At 44.1% G+C, this 27,817-nt stretch overlaps 1 protein-coding gene across 2 annotated transcripts in view; it reads left to right on the forward strand.

The window, feature by feature from the left end:
- Nucleotides 1–8,523: 8,523 nt before the first annotated feature.
- The window catches only part of LOC147418302 (uncharacterized), a 69,964-nt gene continuing 50,670 nt past the window's right edge, over nucleotides 8,524–27,817 (forward strand). Inside the window, exons 1-2 of one of the 2 annotated variants that reach the window (XM_086506500.1) lie at nucleotides 8,524–8,782; nucleotides 9,049–9,216. In XM_086506500.1, coding sequence (XP_086362626.1) covers nucleotides 8,582–8,782; nucleotides 9,049–9,216 — 369 coding nt within the window. In that variant the 5' untranslated portion in view covers nucleotides 8,524–8,581. The remainder of the gene's footprint in view (nucleotides 8,783–9,048; nucleotides 9,217–27,817) is intronic. The other variant, XM_086506499.1, reaches the window with a different exon arrangement.

A 27,817-nucleotide genomic window follows, 5' to 3' on the forward strand; every position in this document is an offset into this window, starting at 1 on the left:
TTGTATTATAGATTCTCCCTTGAAGAGAGGCTTGATACAATACATGCTTTGTGTTCCTTGAGACCTTGTTGATGCCATGAAGATGGTAAGCTTAATGCACCAATATTATGCCCATAACTAACTTGCAAAAACATTAACTTGTCCCCGACCTCAATCCGAAGACCTTAAACACCTTCAGAGGTGGAGACAGCTAGCAGGTAGTGAAGGAAGGGAAGAAGATGTATCTTACGAGAAAGAAATAGTCTCCTCACATATCATGACTCTTAGAGCATAGCATAGCATAATAATGGAGATGAAGAAGTTGGTAAGCATTGCTTTGAAGCATGGCTCTTGATTGGATTTGCATTCCATAGCCAAGAGGAGTTGGTGTAGTCTCTCCACTTCTCAAGCTTTGGAGAAGGAGATGAAGTTCTTGCTCAACACATGAGAGAATGTGTGAGTGTGTGTGTGTGTGTGTGTGTGTGTGTGTGTGTGAATGCCAAAAATGAGAGCCTAGCTTGCCTTGGTTGACCCCTCTCTCTCCTAGCACTAGCTTGCACCCCATTGGCCCATGCCAAGGCTTAGACAATCACAGGCTTTGGTCATATCAAACAATAGGGGTAGCATTTGGAAAGTGTCCTTCTTTCCCCCTGAGAGAGAGAGAGAGAGAGAGAGAGAGAGAGAGAGAGAGAGAGAGAGAGAGAGAGAGAGAGAGCTTGAGCTTAATTAAATATTTAAATGCATCTAAATTCTCATTGCACCTCCCTAAAGGCCATCCAATAGGATTCAAGCACACAATGAGGGCAACAAGACTAGGGGCTTGACATGTGTCCTGTATGCCTCTTAAGTCTTGGGCTTGCCTTTGGTGTGTATGTGTGTGTTCTCTCTCATCTCCTACTCTTAAGGCTTGCTCCCTTTTATGTAGGAGTCATGTTTGACTTGAAAACCACAAGCACCTCAAGCACCTTAGTCAGCTTAAGCACGACAAGCACCTCAAGCACCTTAGTCAGCTCAAGTACGACAAGCACCTCAAGCACATGCCTAGCTTGCCTAAGGTCTAAAGTACCTAAAGGTCCTAGGTCTAAGGACTTTTAACACTAATCTTTGGAGGTCTTTAATGAAGCTAACCCTAAGATCTTTTAAGCTCCATTATATGCTCGTTGCTCTTTGGTAGACCATCTCCTTTTTGGACCCTCGATTAAATGTAGCCTTCTCTCCCTTTGATCCATATTAGAGTGACAAATTATATTTGGTGTTTGGGAGACGTCGTCATCAGAAACATGATTCTAAGCATGCATACTACTTAAATTTGTGCACAATAAAAGGAGAACTAGTCTTATAAGACAAAAACATTGTTCATTTAAAAAGAATTTACATTTGCTTACTCTAGTGTAGCAATGTAAGCATTCACAAGGTTCATACCATCCTTAAGCTATGTTCATTGCATCCATCTAGCATTTTCAAAAGGATAATTTTTGAACTTAATAAGATACCGTAGGATAATCTTACCATGTCCTAGAACCTTGTCTTCATGTTGAAGGATGGATTTGAGCTGGAGCACCTCTTCTTGATCTTCAGTCTCGGACGGGTCCCCAATTATTGGTTCTCTTGGTGGCTCTCCTTTGCAAGGCTTAAGTAGGCTCACATGAAAATCATTGTGTATGAGGCAATGATTGGGAAACTTTAGTTGATAGGCCATCTCTTTGATTGGTTTTAAGATTTGAAAAGGTCCATAGTATCTTTTTGCTAGCTTAGCATAATACTTTTGGTGGCCTGTAGGATTTTTGCCCGTAGTTTTTCTCAATTGAACCTTGGGAAACTTGCGTAGGACCCAATCATTTTCCTTGAAAGTTAAGGACCTTCTATGCTTGTTAGCATCAACTTTTTGCCTTTGTTGTGAGATGGATACAGTCTCCTTAATTTTTTGAAAAGATTTCTGTAGGTCTTGGCTATACTCATCAGCAGCCCAAATATCTTCCCATGTACCTTAAGTAGCAAGGGACTTTTTGGTCTTCCCTCAATGATCTCGAAAGGTGCCTTCCCATGTAGCAGTATGGACAGTGTTATTGTACGCATACTCTACAAGGGGTGGGTACTTCTCCCATTGTGAGCATTGATCTATTCCTCTAACATAGGTCTTGAGTAGATCTAAAATCATAAGGTTAGCTATTTCACTTTGGCCATCCATTTGTGGGTGATAGGCCGAAGAGAAATTTAACCTTGCTCCTAGATTTTCAAAGAGACCTTTCTAGAAATTACTGGTCGTTTTAGGATCTCTATCTGACACTATGGATGTTGGCAAGCCATGGTGTTTGAAAATCTGGGATATGAAGAGGGTTGCCATTTGATGTGCCTTAATAGTCTTTTTGACATGTATAAAGTGTGCTTGTTTGCTAAACATGTCGACTATTATCCATATTCCCGTATTCCCATGGATAGGCTTAGATAATCTAAAGATAAAATCCGTGGATATGCTCTCCCATGGTGAATTAGGAATTGGCAATGGCTGGAGTAATCCAGGTTGCTTCCATCTATCATACTTTCTCTTTTGGCATACCACGCATTTTGAAACATACTCTTGTATGTCTATTTTCATGCTAGGCCAATAGAAATACGTCCCTACTCCTTGAAGAGTAGGTTGAACCCCTCTATGCTCCGCATAGGGAGGAGCATGGGATTCATACATTACTTTCTCATGAAGGGAGTTAGTAACACATAACCTATTGCCATGAGAAGATAACCATCCTACAAGGTGAACGGTTCTTCTTTCTTCTCTAAGGCAAGGGCTGAAATTATATCCTTGAAATCAGGATCAATAGCATACTTATCTATCATAGAAGATGGATCATTGTGAGTTGCTATAGACACTGCATTTGCTCTTGGTCATCCTGATAGTGCAACACAACCACTTGATTGTGCTTACCAGCAATATGAAAATTAAATCGCAAAAGAAAAATTTCCCACCTCATTTGTTTGTCAAAAGGCTTGGTTTTCGTCATGAAGTACTTAAGATTTTGGTGATCCGTTCGCAGGATGAATGGAGTCCCCAAAAGATAATGTTTCCATGTGTCAAGGGCATGTAGAACAACTAGTAGCTCCTTTTTGTATATGCTCAACACTCGCTCATCGGAATTGAGTCTTCGACTCTCTTATGCTATGGCATGCCCTTATTGAAGCAAGACTGCTCCAAGGCAATCTCCACAAGCATCACATTGGACCTCAAATGGTTTGAGAGATCCGGTAGGGTTATCATAGATTGTGAGGTAAGATTTTCTTTGAGCTTCTCAAAAGAATTTTGCTCTTTTGCAGTCCATGTATACTTAATGTTCTTTTTTTAAAGTCATGTAATGGTCTTGCTATTTGTGAGAATTTTTCTATGAAGCGTCTATAGTATGCACACATACCAATAAAGCTACGTAGCTCGGGTAGATTCCTTGGATTAGGCCATCCTTTTATTACCTTTAACTTTGTTGGATCCATACGGATACCATCTAGAGAGATAATGTGACCTAAGTATTGAATCTCTTGAAGGAAAAATTCACTCTTCTTTTGATTAATGAAAAGATTATTCTTCCTCAAAACTTGAAAAATTACGTGGAGTTGTTGCTTATGCTCCTCAAGAGATTTGGAGTAAATGATAATATCATCGAAGAACACTCCTGTAAACTTGCAGCGGTGTCTAAATATTTTCTTCATTAAGCGATTGAATGTGGCTAGAGCATTTGTTAAGCCAAAAGCCATGACAAGATATTCATAAAGACCAAATGTTGTATGAAAAGTGGTCTTTACAATATCTTCATTGACTATCCTTGTTTGATAGTAGCCACTTTTAAGGTCAATCCTACCGAAGTAGGTAGATCCTTGTAGCTTATCAAAGAGATCTATCCACGACACGTGAAATCTATTTTTGATAGTGATCCTATTTAGTGCTCTATAGTCAACACACATATGGTATGCGCTGTCTTTCTTTTGCACTAAAAGGACTGGTGAACAAAAGGGAGAGGAGCTAGGCCTCACCATCCCCTTATCCACCAGTTCATGTACTTGCCTAATAATCTCCTCTTGTTGAGCTTGGGAAATTCGATAAGGAGGCTTATTAGGCGGTGAGCTCCTAGGTAGAAGCTCTATTCTATGGTCATCATCCCCTCTTTGGGAGGTAACTCTCCAAGGATGTCATCAATAAAAACATATTGGAATCTATTTAGGAAACTCTAATTCCTCTTGATTCCTACCATTTCCATTGGATAAAACATTAGGATTATTTATGGACTCTTTAACAAAAATCATGTACGCGAAAACTGAGCTTTTCATTGACTTATCAAAAGCAAACGTATTTACAAGGGGTATAGTATGACACGACTCATTAGCATCTATGTATATGTTCTTTTCCCTGTAGAGCTGAAATAAATTCTCCTTTCAAGGAACTTCATATTGGCAGCCATGTGGTTGGACCACGGTGCCCCTAGGATAACATCCTCATGCTTGAGAGGGGAGATGAAAAAGTCTTCCTTGCCGACATAGTCTTGGACATGAAGGCTTGATTTCCCAATCAAGGGAGTACGTGCGGCTTCTTGTCCCTTGAAATCTCCATCAACCATAACGGTGTCTCCCATCTCATCAGCTTGTATGCCTAACTTAGTGGCCAACTACGTTGTTACGAAGTTGTGAGTAGAGCCAGGGTAAAAAAGGATAAAGGCATCATGCTCCCTCACCTTTCCCCAAACATAGGAAAGGGACGATCCTTTGCAATGAGTATCCTCCTTTGGAGCTTCAACCATGGAAGCTCTAGAAGTCTCATTGCATGAATTTCTTTTGGGGAAAGAACGATAGCCATGTCCTTGCTCCCTACACTTGAAACATTTATGGTCTTTGCGAAAAGCCTCTAACTCTTTAGTAGAGAGATTATTTTTACCCTTGTAAACTCCTTTCTCCTTGGTCTTGTAGTTGTTGTTGCTAGAATTGCCTTGGAAAGAGTTTTGAGCATTGTTCTTCCCTCTAGGTTCATTTCGGTCTCTAGTTTCCATGGGCTTAAAATTCCTTTTAGCCCCTTGTTGGAAGTTGATTTGTGAAGTGACCATAGTATGGTGAATCACTTCAGTGGTCGTCCTAGGCCTTTGAGAGCTGACATACTTGGCCATATCTTTAGGTAGGTCCCACACAAAATTGTTGCTTTTGTATGGCAAAGTCTATCTTTTGGTAGATTGTAGCTTTGAGATGTAAATCCCAAAACTTGTCCACATACTTGTGGATAGATTCATTGGGAGATAGATTCAAACTTCGCCATTTGGTTAAGCACTTTGTCTTTGGCATCGCTTGCAAGAAGTTGCTTCATTATGGAAACTTGTAGAGTTTTCCATGTCTTTGGAGCTTTGCCATTACCTCGTAGACTAGTCCACCATTGTCGAACAGATTTTTGAAAGTGTATAGCTACATGACGTAGCTTGGAGGACTCTGTGAAGCCCTCATCTCCAAAGGCCGCATCAAATTGTTGGATGAAGGCCAAAACTTTGTCCGTAGCACCAAAGGTGACATCATAGGTGAGAAAAGAGATGCTCTTTCCTCCCTCTTTGAACTTCTTAAGCTTGTAGGACCTTTTCAAAGCAGCACAGGATTTGCGATGTCCTCTTCTCTTGTACTTTCTAGGAGAAAAACCGCTACTTTCATCGGAAGAGGAGGAAGGTAATGAAGATGGAGAAGAGGGTGACCCCTTTCCCGCCTTTTTCTTCTATTGATTCCTCTCTTCCTTCTCAGAATGACGAGGATAAGGACTATATGACGATCTTTTTCTCTTGGGAGGAGTTGGGGATTGTCGAGACCATCGTCTTCGTGGAGCCACATCTTTCAAAAAACTTGGAGATTCACTTGGACAAGTGTCCTTCTTTCCCCCTTTGAGAGAGAGAGAGAGAGAGAGAGAGAGAGAGAGAGAGAGAGAGAGAGAGAGAGAGAGAGAGTTTAATTATTTAAATGCATCTAAATTCTCATTGGTGTAGGCTCTCCACTTCTCAAGCTTGGAGAAGGAGATGAAGTTCTTGTTCAAGACATGAGAGAATGTGTGAGTGTGTGTGTGAGAATGCCAAAAATGAGAGCCCTAGCTTGCCTTGATCGACCCCTCTCTCTCCTAGCACTAGCTTGCACCCCATTCGCCCATGCCAAGGCTTAGCCAATCACATGCTTTGGTCATATCAAGCAATAGGGGTAGCATTTGGACAATTGTCCTTCTTACCCCCTTAGAGAGAGAGAGAGAGAGAGAGAGAGAGAGAGAGAGAGAGAGAGAGAGAGAGAGAGAGAGAGAGAGAGAGAGAGAAGACTTAATTAATTATTTAAATGCATCTAAATTCTCATTGGACCTCCCTAAAGGCCATCCAATAGGATTTAGACACACTATGAGGGCAACAGGTCTAGGGGCTTGAGTCTTTATCCCTCTTGAGTCTTGAGCTTGCCTTTAGTGTGTGTGTGTATTCTCTTTCATCCCCTACTCTTAGGGCTTGCCCCCTTCTATGTAGGAGTCATGTTTGACTTGAAAACCACAAGCACCTTGGTCATCAAGCACCTTAGTCATGAAGCACCTTACGCGACAAGCACCTCAAGCACCTTAGTCAGCTCGAGCACGACAAGCACCTCAAGCACATGCCTAGCTTGCCTAAGGTCTAAAGTACCTAAAGGTCCTAGGTCTAAGGACTTTTAACACTAACCTTTGGAGGTCTTTAATGAAGCTAACCCTAAGGTCTTTTAAGCTCCACAATCTGCTCATTGCTCTTTGGTAGACCATCTCCTTTTTGGACCCTCAATGAGCTGTAGCTTTCTCTCCCTTTGGTCCCATGCTGCGATAGATCTAAAAGCACATATCTATATTCTAACTCTTGTTCCCATTCATTTTCCCACATTAAATGATCATTTCAATATGAGAAAATCATTTGGGGGTACGTAGATATTAGATTTTATGAGAGAGAGAGAGAGAGAGAGAGAGAGAGAGAGAGAGAGAGAGAGAGAGAGAGAGAGTTTGCTAATACGTCGAGTTAAACAGGACGCAGGCAACAGTTGGGTTATGGGAGAGGGGGAATAAACAAGAGGGGTGGAGATGGAAAGCTTCTATTGAGAGCCTGTGTTGAGCACCTATAAGAGAAAGAACGGCAAGTTGTTTGTGAATGCTCTAGAAGAACCTACACGAGAGAACGAGAGGAGAGAGAGAGAGAGAGAGAGAGAGAGAGAGAGAGAGAGAGAGAGAGAGAGAGAGAGAGAGAGAGAGAGAGAGAGAGAGAGAGAGTACTGATAGTCCAAACCGCCCCCCAAAAGAACGTGTGTTGATGCATTCGAGAGACTTGTTCTCTTACTTTCGCACGTCGCAAACTAACACACTCTCTCTCTGTTTACGCAAGTTCTAGCCCCCATCACGCTCGACATAAAATTTACAGAGATTCCCCCTATGTATGATTTTTTTAGAATTGTGCACACATACTTTTGCTTCGCTGCCACCTGCTACCCACCCTTGATCCCCTTTCGATTTCATAGGAGCATCGACTGTACATTTGGCACTTTCCTAAATCCTAGTGAAATCGGTTTTTTTTTAAATCAACCAAATTTATTGGCTCCCCCTACTGGCTCATCTACATTTTATTCGATTCATCCCGAGATTCCTCAAGAATCTCAAATTTGCCCCCTTAGGCAGGGGGATTTGTTGCAACTTCAAATGGGAGGGCGAGACTCGAACCCATACCACTGGTTAACAATTATTCATGTGGATCCTCTAACAATGCGAGCAACCATGCTCAGTTGATGCAAGGCATAGACCTTGCAATATCAAAAAAACACCTGCACGTCCGTTGCTACTTTGCCAGTCGCCCTCAACCGCTGCGTGCAGCGCACTCATCCACCCATAGCCTTGCTTGCACCTGCTCGTCCTCTTCTCTCCTGCTCTCCACGTGCTGCATCGCCCCATGTTGTCCCTCGTCTCGCATCTGCGTAGATTCTCTACCCATTTTCCCCCCAGTGAGTGGTACCGATAATAATTATTCTCCAAAAGGGCTACTACTCAACACTAATAAGGTTGTGGTTTGAAGTGAAAAAGATATATCAATGTTGCATTCCTTGTCGATGTACGCACTCGCACACATTTTTCCCCTAGTATGTGTCCTCGATTCCGAAAAATGATGCATTAATCAGAATCTTTTGAAGATGCTGCGAAGGTAAAGATGCACGATAAAGGCACACGATGAGTGAGCAGAGGCGGGGAGGGGTGGAGCGAGGTTGGGCGGCCTCAAGCTCCGTGATCGCGAGGGGGGGGGAGCCGGATGTTGAGGCATGCGTAGAGTCTGTTGGTTTTTTTTAAAACTTGATGAATCAGTTGCACTACCAGCTCGACGTCTTGGTGCATGTGGTTAGGCTTGAGACTCTAAAGTTCTATACGTTGAGAGGCCGGAGTTCGAATCCTCTCTACTCCTTTTAGAAGGTAAGGTCCTCATACAGGGGTCAATAGTGAGTGGTACCAATAATAATTACTCTCCAAAAGGGCTACTACTCAACACTAATAAGGTTGTGCTTTGAAGTGAAAAAAATATATCAACGTTGCATTCCTTGTCGACGTACGCACTCGCACACAGTGGACATGGCGAGCCGCGCTCCGTCGTCTTCTCCAGAGGCGTTGGCAGGAGCAGATAGAGCTGCCACAAGGTTGCTGGGATTTTCTACTCGACCCTCCTTCACCCTCTTTCCGGTCTCTGCTCAACCTCATAGCTCCTCTGCAGGAAGCCTTTTTCCGCGCATCTGCGCAACTGCAGCAGAGAGCTCTGCATCCACCATTTCACTGGTAAGATTAAGGTCAATTTTGCAAGCAGCAACGCAACCGTGCAAGTGCCAAGTGCTGCATGGCCATCAGATGTGTGTGTGTGTGTGTGTGTGCGTGCGCTATTTCTCATTTCATGAGCTGGAAGATTGAGCTCCTGAGCCACAGAATGTGTCACAGACTGCTTACTGGGTAAAAGAACATCTGTACACATCCAAAGTGTGATACCATGCTTATTTATTTCCTCTCTGTTTTTGCCTGCAAATAACACCCAAGTTTTGAACTTTCAGTGTCCAAGCCAGAAAATTTGGAGCCTGTTTTCTGATGCAGATGTTGACCTGGAACTTTCTGAATTAACTGCCATCTCTCCATTGGATGGACGGTATGCTAACCAAGTGAAGAAGCTTAGAACCTCGGTTAGCGAATTCAGTCTCATCCGGTACCGAGTATTTGTTGAGGTACAGTATGTATTTAAATTACATTGTGCCGTTGCTGAACACGCACACACTGTCACTCACACATTACTTACACCTAAAGTTATGGTGCATTTTCACTCACAGAAGATTGAACTGTGCTGTGTTATATCTAATCTCAAGGCTTCAAATACAAATACTGTGCTGTGATGGTGCAGAGAATACTTAAGAATTGGAGGGTTTGGCTCTAGCACATCAAATTAAGAGGTGCTTGAAGCACCTGTTTGCACAAATTGGAACCATTGCTATTTGATTAAAAGCACTGTTCGCATAGATCTTTGAGTGGCCATTGGTGGATAATTAGCTGACGACGTGTCGTTCCTAGAAATTTTATTGGAGCTTGAACACTTCTTTTCGAAGGAGGGTTACTTGGTGGGTTCATAGTGTCGTTGTTTGTGAAAGCCAGCCCTCCAATGGACAAGGGAGCGAAGGTATTAGACAAAAAGTGTCAGGCACAAGGATATCATCGAGGAGGTTGGTGAAGTGTCACCTGAAGCCTTCTGAGACACGAAGATTTTTACTGTAGACCTTTCAATGGCTAGGAAGCACTTACTTTCTGCAAGAACATTAAGCTCTTGTGTGGCAAATTGACGTATTTCTTGCAAGCAGAGAGAACTGGAAAAGATATCTTCTCACAATAAGCATATAAAATTTCAACAATCCCAATCTGGGGAGCTTTTTAGTGGAGCAGATAGGCATGAGGTGGATTATGCCAATTGTGAGTCTTGTCTAATGTGCCATGTGAGTAGCATTTATTTGAAGGCTAAAGCTGCTAAGTTGCTTTCAGGTAAAGTAGATGCTTTTCTGGAAAGGAGTATGTGTCAACATTGCATTTGTGCATAAGATTGCGTCCTGGGACACTTGGATAGTGTCTGTGCGAGCATAATTGAATTTATCAATGATTCAAGTGAGTTTTGCAGAGTTAAAAAGTGGTCTGGCCACCCACCTTATTAAGTAGGCAGCCACTTATAAAGAAAGTAGCCCCAAAACTGGATGTCCCCTCAAAAAGCATCCACCTCCTATGTGTGCATGCGGTCTCTTTCATATTTTGTCTCTTAAGGCAATTTCTCTCTCCCCTCTCTAGGCACCTTGATTTTTACCCTATTCTTGCAGAAAGCAAGGCACCTCCCTATTTAAGGGGGCTGTGTAACAAACTGCTGACGTGTCAAAGCCTAAAGAATGGAGCCAACTTACAGATGCCGGCCGAGGGGCCTAAACCCTAAGAAGCAGTAGAAGAAGTGTCACAGAGTGAGGACGTGGTAACTTTAATTGCTGAAACCCTAATTCTGGAAACCCTAACCCTAAAACCTGCAAACCCTAATTTCTGCCAGAAACCCTAACTGCTGAACCCTAATTCTGGAAACCCTAACCCTAAAACCTGCAAACCCTAATTCTAGAAACCCTAAGAAGAACAAGCAACAGAAGAAGAAGTCCTACCAACTTATGGAGATCCCGTCCGATGGGGTCCCAAGTGGCATAAAAGCATTAAAAATAAAGCAGAACACACTCAAAAGACTTTGCACATCAAAACATGATGATGTGGCACCTGTACGGACGTCCCGGAATTCGCGGCGGATTTTTTAGGGAAATCCCGAAATTTTAGGAAAGTGATTTTTTGGGGTCAGCTTTTCATATTTGATGCTTTTAGGCTTTGGGCCTTTAAATATGAGCCTTGGGAGCCCTCTCTGGCACTCTTTAGCGCGCAGATTGCAGAGGAGGTGCTCCCCGGCTGTTGTACTTTGCGAATCAGCAGTAATATAAAGAAATACCGAAAGGGGTGCCAAGGTTTGGGGCCAATACTCTCTGGGGTGCAATTTCGCCACTCCGTGTCGCGTGTCGTCTCTCTCTCTCTCTCTCTCAGTTCAGTTGTTATTGAACAGTTGTTATTGAAGTGCTAAAAGTCTGTTCAGTCTGTTCTTTTCTATTGGCACGTGGTGCCCGCATTTGTGACAGTGGTATCAGAGCATCAGGCGTGTGCTTTTCTGAAAGCATACCGGTCCTACAAAAGAGCAGACAGAGCTATTGGAATTGAATTATATTTGAGGTATCAGCCACTCCCACCCTTACTTCATCGCGCATCGGGCGCGCTCCCGTCTTCACCGCTCATGTCTTACATGGCATAAGCCATGCAAGAGAAGGATCCAGATTTGTTTCAAGTCACTGTTTTTCTCAGAAGCAGTGCCATGCAGATGTTGATGTCTATAGCTACCAAGCAACATACTCCAAGTACTTGGCAAGCTTTCAAGAAAATTTTTGCCCGAAGTTATATGGTTTCTGACATCTTCCTTCGGAGTGCAACTTCTGGCAGAGTGGGGTATCCTGAAATGCTTGCCATGGAAACCCTAGCAGATTATAAATTGAAATTTCTCGACATCTCTCAGTAGATGTCTCTTCACGAGCAGATGACCTTGGAGGTTCAGTGTGATTGCTATCTCTTGGGACTACCATCGCCGCCAAAGAAACACTGTCTGTCCAAGAGCTGATGGACCATGTTGTGCTCGGCTACGACCTCATGGAAGGAACCTAACCCTAATTTTTGGTGCAGGTTTCAAGATGGAAAGTCAGTCGACTTTTCGAGCTCGATTGATGTCGAGATTGCTTTTTAAGTTTAAGTTCTGTTTGATCTTGTTTGGTGATCCTGTTTGGAATTTGTTTGAAATGGATGATATCTGTTTTGAACCTGTTTTGGTGCCGATTTGAATTGTTTGACTTTGGTTTGATACTGGTTTCAATGATTGGTGATTTTACTCCTGGGTGGAGAAGTGAGAAATACTGTTTTGGTATTGTTTAAACCTCGGAACGACGCAGGCCGATGCCTGGGGAGCGTTTCGTTGTATGTTTGAAAACCTCGGAACGACGCAGGCCGATGCCTGGGGAGCGTTTGGTTGTATGCTTGTAAAATAATTGTTGGTGTGACTCCCGGCTCGGACCTGGATGGTTATGCGGGAGGAGTATTAAGAAGTCTGAGCAGTGGTTACTCTCAGCACCTCCAAACGACGCAGGTTGCGGTTTGGGGGGCGTTTGGTTGTAAAAGGCCTCTATATCTCCCGGCCCGGACCTTTTTAGGTTATGCGGGAGGAGTGATGAGGGAGTCGTTGAATATCTCCCGGCCCGGACCTTGTTAGGTTATGCGGGAGGAGTGTTCATCGGCGGCTTTATGTTTCTATGTCTTGTAACATGCATATGTGAGCATTTGTGTTGCATTGTGATGTGCCAACCACTGAATATTCCTAATTGGATGAGATTGCTTGGGTATGTAATTTTAGTGCATCAAGACACCCGAGGAAGATCAGTACGGTCTGGGTGTGATGGCTAATTTTACTACGCCGGAATATCAAGAGTTCCGATCTGGACGAAAGGAGAAGCTAACTCCTTGATCAAAACAGTCGATAGGAGCAGCTAACCCCTCGATCAAAAGAGCAGAAAGGAGAAGCTAACTCCTTAATAAAAAGAGCAAATTGATTGTCCCTCGGAAATTTTTGAGCTAACTTGAGTTGTTTTGCAGATATGCTGTAATTGCGGACGATTACTCTCTTTCAAGAAGGGGCTGTGTAACAAACTGCTGACGTGTCAAAGCCTAAAGACTGGAGCCAACTTACAGATGCCGGCCGAGGGGCCTAAACCCTAAGAAGCAGTAGAAGAAGTGTCACAGAGTGAGGACGTGGTAACCCTAATTGCTGAAATCCTAATTCTGGAAACCCTAACCCTAAAACCTGCAAACCCTAATTTTTGCCAGAAATCCTAACTGTTGAATTCTAATTTTGGAAACCCTAACCCTAAAACCTGCAAACCCTAATTCTAGAAACCCTAAGAAGAACAAGCAACAGAAGAAGAAGTCCTACCAACTTATGGGGATCCCGTTCGATGGGGTCCCAAGTGGCATAAAGGCATTAAAAATAAAGCAGAACACTCTCAAAAGACTTTGCACATCAAAATATGATGATGTGGCACCTGTACGGACGTCCCGGAATTCGTGGCGGATTTTTAGGGAAATCCCGAAATTTTAGGAAAGTGATTTTTTGGGGTCAGCTTTTCATATTTGATGCTTTTAGGCTTTGGGCCTTTAAATATGAGCCTTGGGAGCCCTCTCTGGCACTCTTTAGCGCGCAGATTGCAGAGGAGGTGCTCCCCGGCTGTTGTACTTTCCGAATCAGCAGTAATATAAAGAAATACCGAAAGGGGCGCCAAGGTTTAAGGCCAATACTCTCTGGGGTGCAATTTCGCCACTCCGTGTCGCGTGTCGTCTCTCTCTCTCTCTGAGTTCAGTTGTTATTGAACAGTTGTTATTGAAGTGCTAAAAGTCTGTTCAGTTTGTTCTTTTCTATTGGCACGTGGTGCCCGCATTTGTGACAGGCTGCCCATGTCTATAAAAGCAACCCGTGTGTCTCCTTTTGGTCATCAATCACAGATGTGCTAGTGCTGCTCACATGCTACTGTCACAAGACGGGCACCTCGTGCCAATAGAAAAGAATAGACTGAACAGACTTTTAGCACTTCAATAAATACAAAACTGAGAGAGAGACGACACGCGACACAGAGTGGCGGAATTCCACCCCAGAGAGTATTGGCTCCAAACCTCGGTGCCCCTTTATTTCTTTATATTGCATCAACACAGTACAAGCCGGTACTCCAGACTTTGCACCTTCTCCAGGAAGCATGCCAGAGAATGAGCCCTAGTCTCATATTTAAAGGCCCTTGGCTTGAAAAGCAGTTACAGTAAAAAGTCTTTAAAACTCAAAAGCTTCTGGTCCAAAGCTAAGTCAAAAAGCTGCTAGTGCCATTTACGGAAATCCGTACAACCTGCCACGTCATCAGTTTTTGCGTGTGTGTGGGTCCTGCTTTATTTTAATCCCTTTATGTCACTGGGGCCCCATCGGATGGGGTCCCCATAAGTTGGTAGGACTTCTTCTTCTGCTAATTGTTCTTCTTAGGGTTTAGGCCCCCCGGCCCACATCTGTAAGTTGGCTCCATTCTTTAGGCTTTGACACGTCAGCAGTTTGTTACAACTGTTGTATATTTCAGCCATTACGGTGATGATTTTGAGCCTCCATATGGCTATCCCAATTGCACCAGATGATGCCGTGCCAGCATAAAAGAGTTCTATTGGGAAGAAGCGCCTTTTGGAGACTTATCTATCACGACAAGTTGCTGTTTTGGACTGTTTTCAGTCCATAGACATCATAGACGGGGTTGTAATCTGCTAAGGCTCATTAGAACACACCTTCTCATTGTGGTGGAGTCACATGGGATTCTTTCGGTGGTGGTCTCTCTTCACAAGATGAGATTAATTCAATACAAGAAAAACATCACTTGTCAAAGCTCAAAACTCTAGTGTCATTTGGTTGCAGGCGTTCTTCCCCTTAAAAGGAAGTAGGAGCAAGAGAAAGCTAAGGCCTCTAGTCAAGAAGTAGCTCTGTGTGATAGCGCTAGATCAGCTCAAAACATTGCCATACCCTTAGATTGGGTTCGGTTTCTCAAATTTGAGAGTTGGAGGTCCAAGACTCAGTTTAGAGATCATTCTTTAAGTTCGGATGTACACCCTCACATAGGGAATAGTTCTCTAGGATGGGTTGTGTGTGTTGTAACAGACTTGGACACTCCAAGTCAAGAATCTACCGCGACACAACAGGAATTCACTTCAAAACAGTTCACAATTTGATTTGACACCGGCCCGGCGGAGTTCCGTGCCAAGAGGTATTGGCCCCAAAGACTGGCGCCCCTTTCGGTATTTCTTTTTATATAAAATCTGTTGCACAAAGTACAAGGGAGTGGGTGGGTCTCACTCTCAGACTTTGCGTCCAGATCCTCTGAGAAGTGGGAGCCCAAGCCACACTTATAAAGGTTTATAAGGGATGCCAAAAGCAGAACCCCCAAAAACTGCCCCAAAAGCTGCCCATTAAAAAGCATTTAAAAATAAAGCAACTTGACTCTCTCAAGCTCTGCTTGATAATTAAAGCAACTCCAAAAAGCTGCCCATACACTTTGCGTAAAATTTTCAGCCTCTTGCGTAGAAAAAGCAGCCCATGCAAAAGGTTGAATTCCATACACTGCCTGCTAGGGCTTTTTGCGCCGCAATTTGCGGAGGGGTTCGTACGGCAGTGCCACGTCAGCCTGCAATGCAAAATCTGGGGCTGTTGCCACGTCACATCCACGTAAGCATTTCACGGGGTGTGTGTGGATGTGTCCTCTGCTGCCACACAATGTCTAGGCATGACACGTCACCAATTTGTGACATACCCCCCTCTTGAAAGCATTGTAATCGCCCTCGATTATGCCTGCAAAACAGACAGAGGCCATAAATTGTCATAGCAGACACTGAGTGTTAGTACCAACGCACTAGGAACATACATCTAGCACATGTACCAATCGACAGTCACAGGACATCACTTGACATCACAGGACATCACATGACAAATCACATTCAAAATTCATTCGGATCTCAGACCATGATTAATCGGTAACGTATTTAGCAATCGCATCTAGATCCACTCGTAATCCGTATTGCAACCATGTCTATCGAGATTGTTTAGACCGAAATGCTGCAGTCATTTCGTCTATCAGTTCCTTCACTTAAACAAGTCAAGAACAAGTCAGTATCATGTTCGGGAATTCCAATTTATAAAGTCATACAACAGAAATTTGTCAGCCCATAATATCCCTGAAACTCAAAAGAGACATTAGTGACCGTAGTATAAAAAATCGGGGAAATCTGTTGACAAAGGAGTAGAGCGACTCCCCTCTCGTGTATACCCGTTGCACCAAATTCCGCCCAAGTTGAGTTCGGGGTTCCATTTGGAATAGACTATGCTAACCAAATGCTTCGAGGTAAAGATTCTCAATCCGAGGAGTATCTGCCAGGTCTCCTCCATTCACTTCGCATCACAATGCGGAGTAGGTCTTGAATTTAACCAAGAACCATCTTATCGCTTTACCTTTTATCTTTCGATCTTTCTGTGCCAATATCTGTTCTGGAACGAGTATCTGCTCGTTTTCCTCCAATTCGGGTTGCTCATCTGGCTCCCCATCATCGGGCACATCGCCTTCAAAAGGCTTCAAGAGACTCACATGAAAAACATTGTGAATTCTCCAAGTATCGGGGAGCTTCAGTCTAAAGGAGACATCATTTATCTTTCGGAAAATCTGGAAAGGTCCGTAGTATTGCATACTAAGCTTTGGAAAAAGCCTCTCCTTTTCCTTTTTCTTGCTGAGGCGTGCCTTCTCAAAATGTAAGAGCACCCGATTGGTCTCCTTCAATTTCAAATCGCGACGATGGCGATTTGCTGCCTTTTTCTGTCTTTCTTGAGATTTATGCAAAGCCTCCCGGACCTTGGCAAAAGCCGTGTCCAAGCCCCGCGTGTACTTGTCGGCTTCAAAAATCTTATCTTTCGTGCTTAGGAAGGGTGGAACCTTTGTAGCACCTTCAATAATCTCAAATGGCGCCTTCCCCGTCGAAGAGTGTATCATGTTATTGTAGGCAAATTCCACCAAAGGTAAATACTTTTCCCATTGAGTCTTCTGATCCGAGATGTAAGACTTCAATAAATCTAGTACCACTGAATTGGCAATCTCTGATTGCCCGTCAGTCTGCGGGTGGAATGATGACGAGAACTGCAACTGTGTGCCAATGTTCTCCCAAATAGCCTTCCAAAACAAACTCGTGAATCTGGGGTCCCTGTTGGAGACAATCGTCTCAGTCATGCCTGTAATCTGAAGATCTAGGCCATAAACAATCGTGCCCACCCTGTGTTTTCGGGAGATCAAAAATGAAATCCATTGCATTATTTTTCCAGGGGCGGGTGGGTATTGGTAAAGGCTGTAACAATCCTTGTGCTTTATGCTTGTCAACACTTGACCTTCTGGCATACCATGCAATTGCGTACAAAAATCGTCCACCCCATTCATGAGTCTCGGCCAAACAAAAGTATCTCTCCACACATTTCAGGTGGTAATAATGCCGCACTGACCCGTAAAAGGTAGTGGCATTCGGTCATAACCTTTTCCCTCAACGGTTGTGTAACGCGCAACATGGTTTTCCTCATCAAGTAGCCATCCCGAATGGAATATTCCGCTACTATCTCCCCATTCCGTATCCGAGTGAAAATATCTCCAAAATCTGTATCTGTGGCATATTGATCGACCATATCCTCAAAGCTCCTATGATGTATTGCGGAAATAGCCAGAACCAACGGCCTCCGGGACAAAGCATCCGCCACCAAATTCTTTTGTCCCTACACATGGACAATCTGGAAGTGAAACTGTGACGAGATGTTCGCCCATCGCATCTGCTTTTTCGATAGCTGCTTCTCTGATAAGAAGTAGCATAAACTCTGATGGTCTATGAAGACAGTAAAATCCGCTCCGAGTAGGTAATGTTGCCACTGAGTAAGAGCATGGATAACTGCCAAAAGCTCTTTCTCATAAATCTGTGCTGTCAATTCCGGCCTTGAGAACAATCGGCTCTAGTAGGCAATGACATGGCCTTCTTGCATTGGGACCGCACCGAGACTACGACCACAAGCATCACAATATACTACAAATGACTTCTGCAAGTCCGGCAAAGTCAGAACTGGTCATGTAGTCAATCTCTTTCAATGTTTGAAAGGCAGTCACCTCTGTGGGTCCCCACGAGAAAGGGACTCCTTTCTGAGTCAAAATATGCAAAGGGGAAGCAACCTCTGCAAACTTCCTAATGAACCGCCTGTAGTACAAACACAAGCCCAAGAAGCTTCTAACTTCATGGACATTCTTCAAATCGGGCCAATCACGGATAGTCTCTATCTTGGCCGGGTCCATCTGCACTCCTGCTGTTGAGACAATGTGTCCCAAAAGTGTATCTCTGGGCTCGGCTCACACGGTAAGGTGGCCGGTTCGGTGGTGTATTTCCAGGTATTAGATCAATGGTATGATCCTCAGGACGTGCTGGTGGCAACTTGCCTGGCAAGCCCTCTGAAAAGCAATCTGCATGAGTGTGGAGAAAAAAATCGTGGCGTTCTTCATTCAGGTCAAAAACATATTCGACCTTCAATCATCATTCAGTCCTTTCCAGAAAGTAAAGAAATTGAATTTCATCAAGTACAATGTCTGTGCTCTTCATTTGTCAAAGTCGCTTTCTCAGCCCGATAGTCAACCACGACGTTGTTCTTGTGGTACCAAGGGATTTCGAGCAGGACGTAACAACCTCCCAAGGGAATTATGTAGAAGTCCTCGTGCCCTAAACACCCCTGACATTGCAAATGAAGTTTGCCAATGATCGGTGTAATGGCAACATCCCGTCCGAGTGCCCTAGAACTACCTCTGCCTGTGGCCTCATCCTTCGGGCGTAATTTCAAATCGAGCTACCAATTCAAGTGAAAAGAAGTTGGCCTTGGCTCCTTCATCAAAGAAAAAGAGGGTTTCCTGATCTTTTACTTTGCCCTAAAAGTGGCAAAGTTTTGTACTTTCATTCATTTGATTCGGTTCGGGCCCCACGCAATGTGGTACCAGTTTTGCTTTCATCTGCCTTTTCTGCCACGTTTCTCAGCTGCTTTCGAACTCTCTGACCTTTCTTCATTTTGTTCATTCGTGCCTTTTTAGGGCACTTCGCAGAGATGTGCCCAGTTTCCCCGCAACCAAAACACTTCACCTCTTTGATATAGCTGACCCTCTCTCGAAGAGTGAGCTAGGGTCGTGCATCCTTTTCTTTCTTTTCTGGGTTACTGTAAGGTGCAGCGGAAGTGAATGTTGAACTTTGCTCAAGATGAGTGCTCCGAACTGTGCTCAAGGGTTCCTTTTACTTACGGAAGGGAGAGCCTTCCGTTCCTTTAATGAGAGAGTGCAATGGACACAAACAAAGTGGATAAACACAGTGAATGACGGTGCTGAGACTAAGAGATAGAGAGAGAAGAGAATACAACACCAGAAGAGTTGTCAAACCCTCCTCCGAAGGCCCCACTCTCTATGACGAGAGCGGTCTACTATTGATTGCAGAAATCTCTACAATGCTTTGGACTTGCCGACGATGAGGACGACGACGAGACGGGCTGAAATCTGAAAATGCTAATGGCTGAAATCAGCAAATCTTTATCTGCTGAATTCTGACTATGTCAGTGACGATGTCGATTACGACGATGCAACGACGACGCGCTGAAAACGCAGATGCTGAAATCTGCGTTTTCCGGGCTGAATCTGCAAACTATGCTGGATCTAACCGTGCGGCGAGGATCTGCTGTGGGAAGGTGAGATCTGCGAGGTTTGGGACTTCTGCTGCGATGTCTGACTGCTGACAGCTGAAAACGTTGGTCTAGATCTGAGTTCTGTCGCGGTGAATCTGCAAAATGCTAAGCTTGCTTGCTGATCCAAAAATGCTAGGGCTGGTTCTGTGTTATGTTGCAAAAACTCTAGGGTTTTTGCTGTCTTGTTGCAGCTGAGGCTGATATGCTGCGCAAAAACGTTAGGGCTGAGTTGATGTAAAAACGCTAGGCTTATAGATGGCTGAAAACGCTAGGGTTGTTGCAGGGGGGAGTCTTGCTGAGAAGGTGCCTGTTGAAGGCTGTGTTCCTGTTGCCTCCTCTACCAGAAAGTGCTAGCGCTAGTGTTTCTTATATACTTGCATGGCTGAATTGCCCTACCCAGTTCCCAACAAAAGTCGCTTAAAAATAATAAGTAAAAATTGGCTAAAATAGGGAAAATAAGTCTATGCACTGTAAAAATGCTCCTGATGGAATCTGACGGTAATCTGATGATCATGCTATGTGCAACCAGAGGATATGCATCTACTCTGAGTGCCTGGTCATGCACGGTCTGCGGACAAACTCACAAAAGTGCCAGAACACTTCCTAAGCTAGGCTGACTGAACTGAACTTGACCCATGTCATGAAGGAGCTTGTCCACGTACACATAGGGTTAGATGTGCACGTGGTAATTACTCTTCTTCTTTCTACTTCCATTGTTAGAAGTTTGTTCGTTCCTCTGCGTCATGATTTCATCTGTGGGGTAAGTCAAATTGCCTAAATGAATGGCAAAACCCCGTTTCGTACGACTCATCAGTTCCTGAATGGAATCTGACTTTTGCTCTAAGTAGTGATCTCGGATCTCTGTAGGAAGTCCCAAGGTAAACCGCTCACTCTGTTCTTTGAACGAGATCTTCTTAAATGAAGAAACTGGTAGAAAAGAGCTCCAGAATCTCTCGCAATATGCATCTAATGTATTCTTCTTGGTCGTCCGAAGATGGTTCCAAGCAGTTCGTATGTCGCGCTCGTACTCCCGAGTTAGCCATGAAGAAATAAAAAAGCCTTTTAAATTTCAGCCATTTAAGTGGCGCTTTCTTGTTCAATAGAAGAGTGGACCACCAAGTTCGAGGATTCCGGTGAAGTAAGAGGTAGCCCTCCGAATCTTAGAGTGCTATGAGTAATGTCCTCCATAGTAAGCTATGTCAAACTGCTGTTTGAAGGCCAAAGCCTTCGAAGCATCTTGAAATCCAGAAAACGAGTCAAATTTAATTGACTGTCCACCTTCTTTAAACTCTTGGACTTTCTTGTTTTTATCTTCGAGAAAGTCATACTGGTTGGCTTTATCAAAATTCGCATAAAATCCGCTGTCGTCGGAGTCTGAACTATCCGAAGACGAGTCCTCTGTAGAACTATCCGAAACTGGGCGAGATTTAGACTTCTTTGCCTTTTTCTTGCCCTTTCCAAAGCGTTGCTTTTCCCTTTTCTGTCTTCTTCGCTCGAGTCGGAAGAGCTAGAAGAATCGTCAGAAGAAGAAGAACTAGGTACTCCTTCAAATCGCACATGCTTCTTCTGCTTTCTTGCCGAGGCAAATGTAGATTGACCACCCAAATAACCGGGGAAGTCAGTTCCTTGCTTCTGCTTCTTGTCATGCTTTTTGGCTTTGTCCTGCACGTCAAAAAGCTGGCTAATCCATGCATTAACCACCTCTTCTAATTCTTGCTCTGTAAACATCCTCGGCGTAGGAGGTTGTTTGAGCGCCGGTTTGAGGGGTGACTCCATGGTTTACCGCCATTGTGAGTGCACCTCGTCGAAGGAGGTCTAGGTGAAAATTTTTGCAAGTTTAGGGTCCTTCGCAAAATTCATTATCAACTTTGTTGCTTCATCGACCAATTTCTGATGTTCCATCTCTTCAAGCTCCGCCTGAGTAGGCCGAGGCGGGCCGTACTCCTCACGTGAATCTTCCTCGTGATCTCTTCGTGCATCTCCGGATGCAGAGGAAGTCGACTGTCCTTTGCTTGAATCCATAAGTGCCGCGTAAAAAGGATCGGATTTCCTGGTAGAAGAGAAATCGGCCGCGCTTTGATACCATTGTAACAGACTTGGACACTCCAAGTCAAGAATCTACTGCGACACGACAGGAATTCACTTCAAAACAGTTCACAATTTGATTCGACATCGGCCCGACGGAGTTCCGTGCCAAGAGGTATTGGCCCCAAAGACTGGCGCCCCTTTCGGTATTTCTTTTTATATTAAATCTATTGCACAAAGTACAAGGGAGTGGGTGGGTCTCACTCTCAGACTCTGCGTCCAGATGCTCTGAGAAGTGGGAGCCCAAGCCACAATTATAAAGGTTTACAAGGGATGCCAAAAGCAGAGCCCCCAAAAACTGCCCCAAAAGCTGCTTATTAAAAAGCATTTAAAAATAAAGCAACTTTGACTCTCTCAAGCTTTGCTTGATAATTAAAGCAACTCCAAAAAGCTGCCCATAAACTTTGCGTAGAAATTTTCAGCCTCTTGTGTAGAAAAAGCAGCCCACGCAAAAGCTTGAATTCCGTACATTGCCTGCCAGCGCTTTTTGCGCCGCAATTTGCGGAGGGGTCCGTACGGCAGTGCCACATCAGCGTGCAACGCAAAATCTAGGGCTGCTTGTCACGTGACACATCCAACCCTATGTGTCCGTGGACAAGCTACAACATGATCAGGGTTTAGTCAGTCCAGTCAGTCTAGATTTAGAAGTGATCTGGCACTATTGTGAGTCTATTCGTAGACCGTGCATGACCAGTCACTTAGTGTAGATGCATATCCTTTGGTTGCACACAACATGATCATCAGTATTCCCTTCAGTATCCATCAGATTTAGTTAGTGCAATTTTCCAGTGCATTTAGCCTATTTTCCCTATTTTTGGTATTTTTCACTTATTATTTTTAAGTGACTTCCCAACAAAAGTAGGTAGGGCAATTTTGCTAAGTTAATATATAAGCAAACCCAAGTTAGCACTTTCTGGCAGAAGAGGCAGCAGGAGCACCGCTTAACAGGCACCTTCTCAGCAGGACCCCAAAGGCTTCTAGCGTTTTTGGACAAGACACCGCAGATCAGCCAGCGTTTTGCATTTGCAGAGCCACGGCGACAAGACCACAGCAGATCAGCCTAGCGTTTTTGCATCTGCAGAATCCCGGCGGCAGAAACTCCATTTTCAGCCCTAGCGTTTTTGCATCTGCCTGCAACCTCAGCGTTTTGCAGATCTATCGCGACAGGATCAGCCCTAGGATCAGCGTTTTCAGTTTTTAGCGCGTCGTCGTCGCATCGTCGTCATCGACATCGTCACCGACATAGAGTCAAAATTCAGCAGATAGAAGATTAGCAGATTTCAGCCCATAGCGATTTTGGACAGCAGTAGAAAGATTGCAGATTTCAGCCCTAAAGTCGTCGTCGTCATCACCGTCGTCGTCATCGGCATAGTCCCAAGTTGCATCAGTCCATTGTATCCGCATTGTACCACTTTGTGCAACCATAAGTAGACCACTCTCGCCGACGAGAGTGGGGCCTTCGGAGGAGGGTTTTACAACGTCTTTGGTGTTATATCTCTCTTCTCTCTCTTTCTCTCAGTCTCATACATTTGCACGCACAGTGTCCACTCACTTTGTTAGTGATCATAGCACTTTCCATTAAGAACGGAAGGCTCTCCCTTCCATAAGAACTAAAAGGAACCCTTGAGCACAGTTCGGAGCACTCATCTTAAGCAGAGCGCAAACAATCATTCCGTTGCACCTAACATTGCTGCCACGTCACATCCACGTCAGCATTTCACGGGTGTGTGTGGATGTGTCCTCTGCTGCCCCACAATGTCCAGGCATAACACGTCACCAATTTGTGACGTGTCCTGTCCCCACTTGCCGTCCTGTCCTTTGTTTAGACTAAAAATCCATTTGAGCCCCGTCCCTCGTCCCCTGACGCGTCCCTTGTGACTATGGTAAAAAGAAGCTATGGCCTACGCTTGAGAGGATTTTGAAGTCAGAATTGGACGAGATTAAAGGGTTGTGATGCCCTTTAGATCATATATTTTTCAGGGTTGAGAGCATAGACTCTAGAGGATTCCAAGCAAGGAACTGAGGTTTCAGGGTGTTTGCCTCTATATGAGGGAGCAAGGGCTCCCGAGACCATTGAGAAAAGATATCAGAAGAGAGTGTGGGAAGCGTGCTCCACCTTTTGGTTCATGTGCTTGCGTTGATCAATCGAAGATTCTCTTAAGGGAGGGGGGACTAGCCCATCTTTTGCCCCTAGAAACTTGGCAATTATCTCCCTTTTCCTCTCTCTTGCAAGAAAAGGAGGTCTTGATCCTTTTGTATTACATAACCAAGATACAAGCCCGTAGGCATCACACGATAAACGGAACTGGTAGTGAAAAAACCCTTGAAATATAACAATTACAGCGAACTATAGGGGGAAAACCACCAGTGATAGTTACAAAAGATGGGTGATACATTAAAGGTTAGGGACAAAGGAGTAAAGGACAACTGGAGGGCAGTAGAGGCAGAAGGAAAGGGAGAAGGGTGGGGGTTTTGGCTAGCTATCGAAGAACATGCGAAGCATAGCACATAAAAAGTAGTACGAGGCGGGAACGAGCAATTGGAAGCAACGATGACGGAGAAGAGAGCGGGAAGAAACAATGCACAGCCCGAATAGGGGAGGAGCAAGGCGCAACAACAGATTGGTATTGCAGAGCCTTTGCAAATAGAGGCTTATTTCTATTACTTGAATAACTTCTCAGAGAACCCAAATGATGCTGATTCTTAGGGCAAGCATATGACTTAACTACAAAGCATGCGCAAAGGCAACATCTCACAGACCATATACAACGAACCCCATGGGCAAAATCGAAAAACTGAATGAATTGAAAAGGCTTGGGGAGAAAACCTTTCCTAAGAGAGTAAAGAGTGCCCTAGCTATTCGTAGAAGAGAGAGGATGACAACTGCCTCTGAAAGATCCACCAAAAGTGTTCTTTGTGAGTGTACTCCAAAATCCAAGATAACCAAGAAGCCACCAATAGTATGTGAGGGAGAAAGCAACTTGCTGCCAAGGCAATTGTATCCAAAGTTGGGGAAGCTATTGCAAAGAGACAATAGAAGGAACTTCGGAGGGATCCACCAAAAGTGTTCTTTGTGGCTGTACTCCAAAATCCAAGATAACCCTGTAAAAAACTTGGACACTCCAAGTTAAGATTCAACCGCGACACAACACAAATTCACTTCAAAACAGTTCATAATTGATTCGACACGGCCCAACTGATACCTCTGCAACAAACTTGGAACTCCAAGTCAAGATTCTACCGCGACACAACACAAATTCACTTCAAAACAGTTCACAATTGATTCGACACGGCCCGACGGAGGTCCGCGCCAAGAGGTATTGGCCCCAAAGACTGGCGCCCCTTTCGGTATTTTTTTTATATTAATCTTCGAGCAAAGTACAACTCCCGCGGGTGCTCGCTCTTAGACTCTGCGTCCAGATGCTCTGTAGAGGGAGCCCCCTTGGGTTTCTTATAAAGGTTACAATGGGATGCTAAAAGCAGAGCCCCCAAAAGCTTCAAAATCAAAAGCTTCTCTTAAAAAGTTCTTAAAATAAAGCAATGCCCAGAAAGCTTTTATTTTCAGCTTGCATAGGATTTTGCTACTTTATTTCCATACAACATTCAACGCAAAAAGCGGGGTCCGTACGGCGTGCCACATCAGCACCTTCTCCGTAATTCTCGAATTTCCGTATAGTGCGCCACGTCAGCAGTTTCAACGCGTTTTTCGACATTGCCTGCCAGAGAGAGAGTGTGTATCTGCAGCCACGTCACCCGTTTGTGACACCACCAGTAGTATCAGGGAGAGGAATTTGTTGCCAAGGCAATTGTATCCAAAGTTGGGGAAGCTACTGCAAAGAGACAATAGTAGGAACTCCGGAGGCTGCCAAGAGAGGTTTGTTTTAGGAGTCGGGGATGGGTACCCTCTGTAGTCTCCCCAAACAAAGAGACGACAGATACTACAATTGCACCCAAGCTCCTAGGGCAGACGCTTTTGTCACTAGTTTCCCCTGAACTACGTGAGGCTTCGCTTCCCCAAGAGGCCAGAATTATCTACTCTCTTAAAGCAGAGCCCTTGAGAGACCCACATCGTTGAAAGTTATGGGTGTGACAACGACCAAGTACCTGAGGTTAGGGGCCTGGGTACTACGTGAGGAGGTCCATTTGACATTCGCAGAAAAATCTCACAGAGAAAGTAGAGCTCCAAACGACACACATTCCAATACCCCACCACACCAGCAAAACAAACAAAAACAAAAACCAAACAACAAAGACGAAAACCTAAAAGCTAAAATAAATAATGGGACCACATTGGGCAATTCACTTGAGGTGCCAAAACTCTTAACACCCTCTTTGCAGCTCATAGTGGACATAAATAGTGAGACCAAGTTGATGAAGAAGCTACCATGGACACCCCAGTAGAAGGACTTGGACTACTGGATACACCTCGGTTTTGCTACCCTCAACTTTGTACCTTAAACTTTAAACTTTCTAACGCATCTCAGTGTCAGAAAGTTTCTTATTTTCAAATTCAACAGGACGTCCATCCTGGTATAATGCCGCACCAATGGCATAATCATCAACATCCGTTTCAACCACAAACGGTTTGCTAGGATCCACAATGTGCAATATTGGCGCAGTAGTCACCAAGTGCTTTAGTGTCCAAAAGCTCTTGTCGAGACGCTCATTCCAGACAATTGGGGTTACCTTTACGGTGAGGTCCCGAAGTCTTCGGTCCTTTCACCCCTCCTTTTAGAAGTTGCGTAAGCGGAGTAGCAACTTTAGAGCCTTGATAAACTTGCGAAAGAATCTTGTAAAGCCTAAAAAGGACTTTACTCGGCGCACATTCTTCAGAATGGGCCAATTTCGTAGTTTATCCAACTTCTCAGGGTCAACGCGAATTCCATCGCAAGTAATTATATGACCCAAATATAGAAGCTCTTTCTTGAAGAATTCACACTTAGAAGCCTTAGCATAAAGCTTCTCAGTTCTCAATACCTCAAGAACAACGCGTGTATGCGCTAATTGCTGAGACAAACTCCGGCTGTAAATCAAGATGTCATTGAGAAATACAACAACGAAGTTGCCTAGAAACAGTCTTAGCAGATCATTCATCATCTGTTGAAATGTAGCTGGGGCGTTGGCCAAACCAAATGGCAAGACATAATGACCATAACATGCATGGAAACCATCTTGGGAACATCTTCCAGTTTGATCCGTATCTGATGATAGCCCGATTGCAGGTCTATCTTTGTAAAATACAACGCCCCAAGGAGTCAATCTATCATATCGTCCATATGTGGAAGCGGATACTTATTCTTGACAGTGAGCTTATTCAAGCAAAAGTGCATAGTGTCATCCTTCTTTCGAGAAAGCAACACAGGTGCTTCCAACGCGAATTTACTTGGCCGAACAAAACCCCTGTCGAGATAATCTATCAGCTGTCGCTAAATTTCATCCTCGGTTTCACTAAACCGATAGGGTTGCTTTGAGAAAGGTTGACTACCAGCCACCAACTCAATGCTGTGATCTACTCCTCTCGAAGGCGGCAAGCCAAGAGGTAGATCATCCGGAAAAACGTCCTTGAAATCAATCATGATTTTTCGCATAAGATTGGATTTGTCGAATATCGAAATTCAACAGAAGAACATAAAACATTTTTATGAAATTAAGTGACAGAGCGAATCAAACCAAGCAGATGGTACACATTGATAAAAGTCAACATTAGAAGACTTTGTATCTTTAAACATTTCCAAAGCAGTAACAATTGGTATTGCAAAACCATTATTTACAGAAATCTGATTACAAAGTGAAACAAATACATGAGGCATGTCGTGTTTAACAAAAACAAGAGAGTGATGTACATAGTCTATATACAATGAGTCTTGTTTATCATAAAACCATGGAGTTTCTAAAATAACATTTGCTCTGTCCAAGCAGATGATGTGGAAATCCAAGTTTTCTTTGTAATCAGCTAGCGCGAGCGACAAATCTGGAACCATCTGATTCCATACATCCGTATCCTCGCCACGAGCCATCTTCACGTGATACTCATGGTCATTGTACCACGTTTGTATGCGCAGTTTCTGCACCACTGTTGCATCCGCAAAATTGTCTGAGCTTTCATTATCAAGGAGTACGGTCACGTTGTGAGATTGCGTAAAAGGCTGTTTATGTGGTTGGCAGCATGGACCCCGCGAAACACACTGACGTGGCAGCAGGCTATACGAACGCCCACATTTTGCGACGTGAATTGCGTTGGCTGCGCTACAGCTTTTGGAGGCCATTGCTTTTGAGTTTGAAGCTATTGA

This window comes from Adiantum capillus-veneris, chromosome 30, assembly GCF_014529385.1.
Source record: "Adiantum capillus-veneris isolate H3 chromosome 30, ASM1452938v2, whole genome shotgun sequence".
Classification (NCBI taxonomy): domain Eukaryota; kingdom Viridiplantae; phylum Streptophyta; class Polypodiopsida; order Polypodiales; family Pteridaceae; genus Adiantum; species Adiantum capillus-veneris.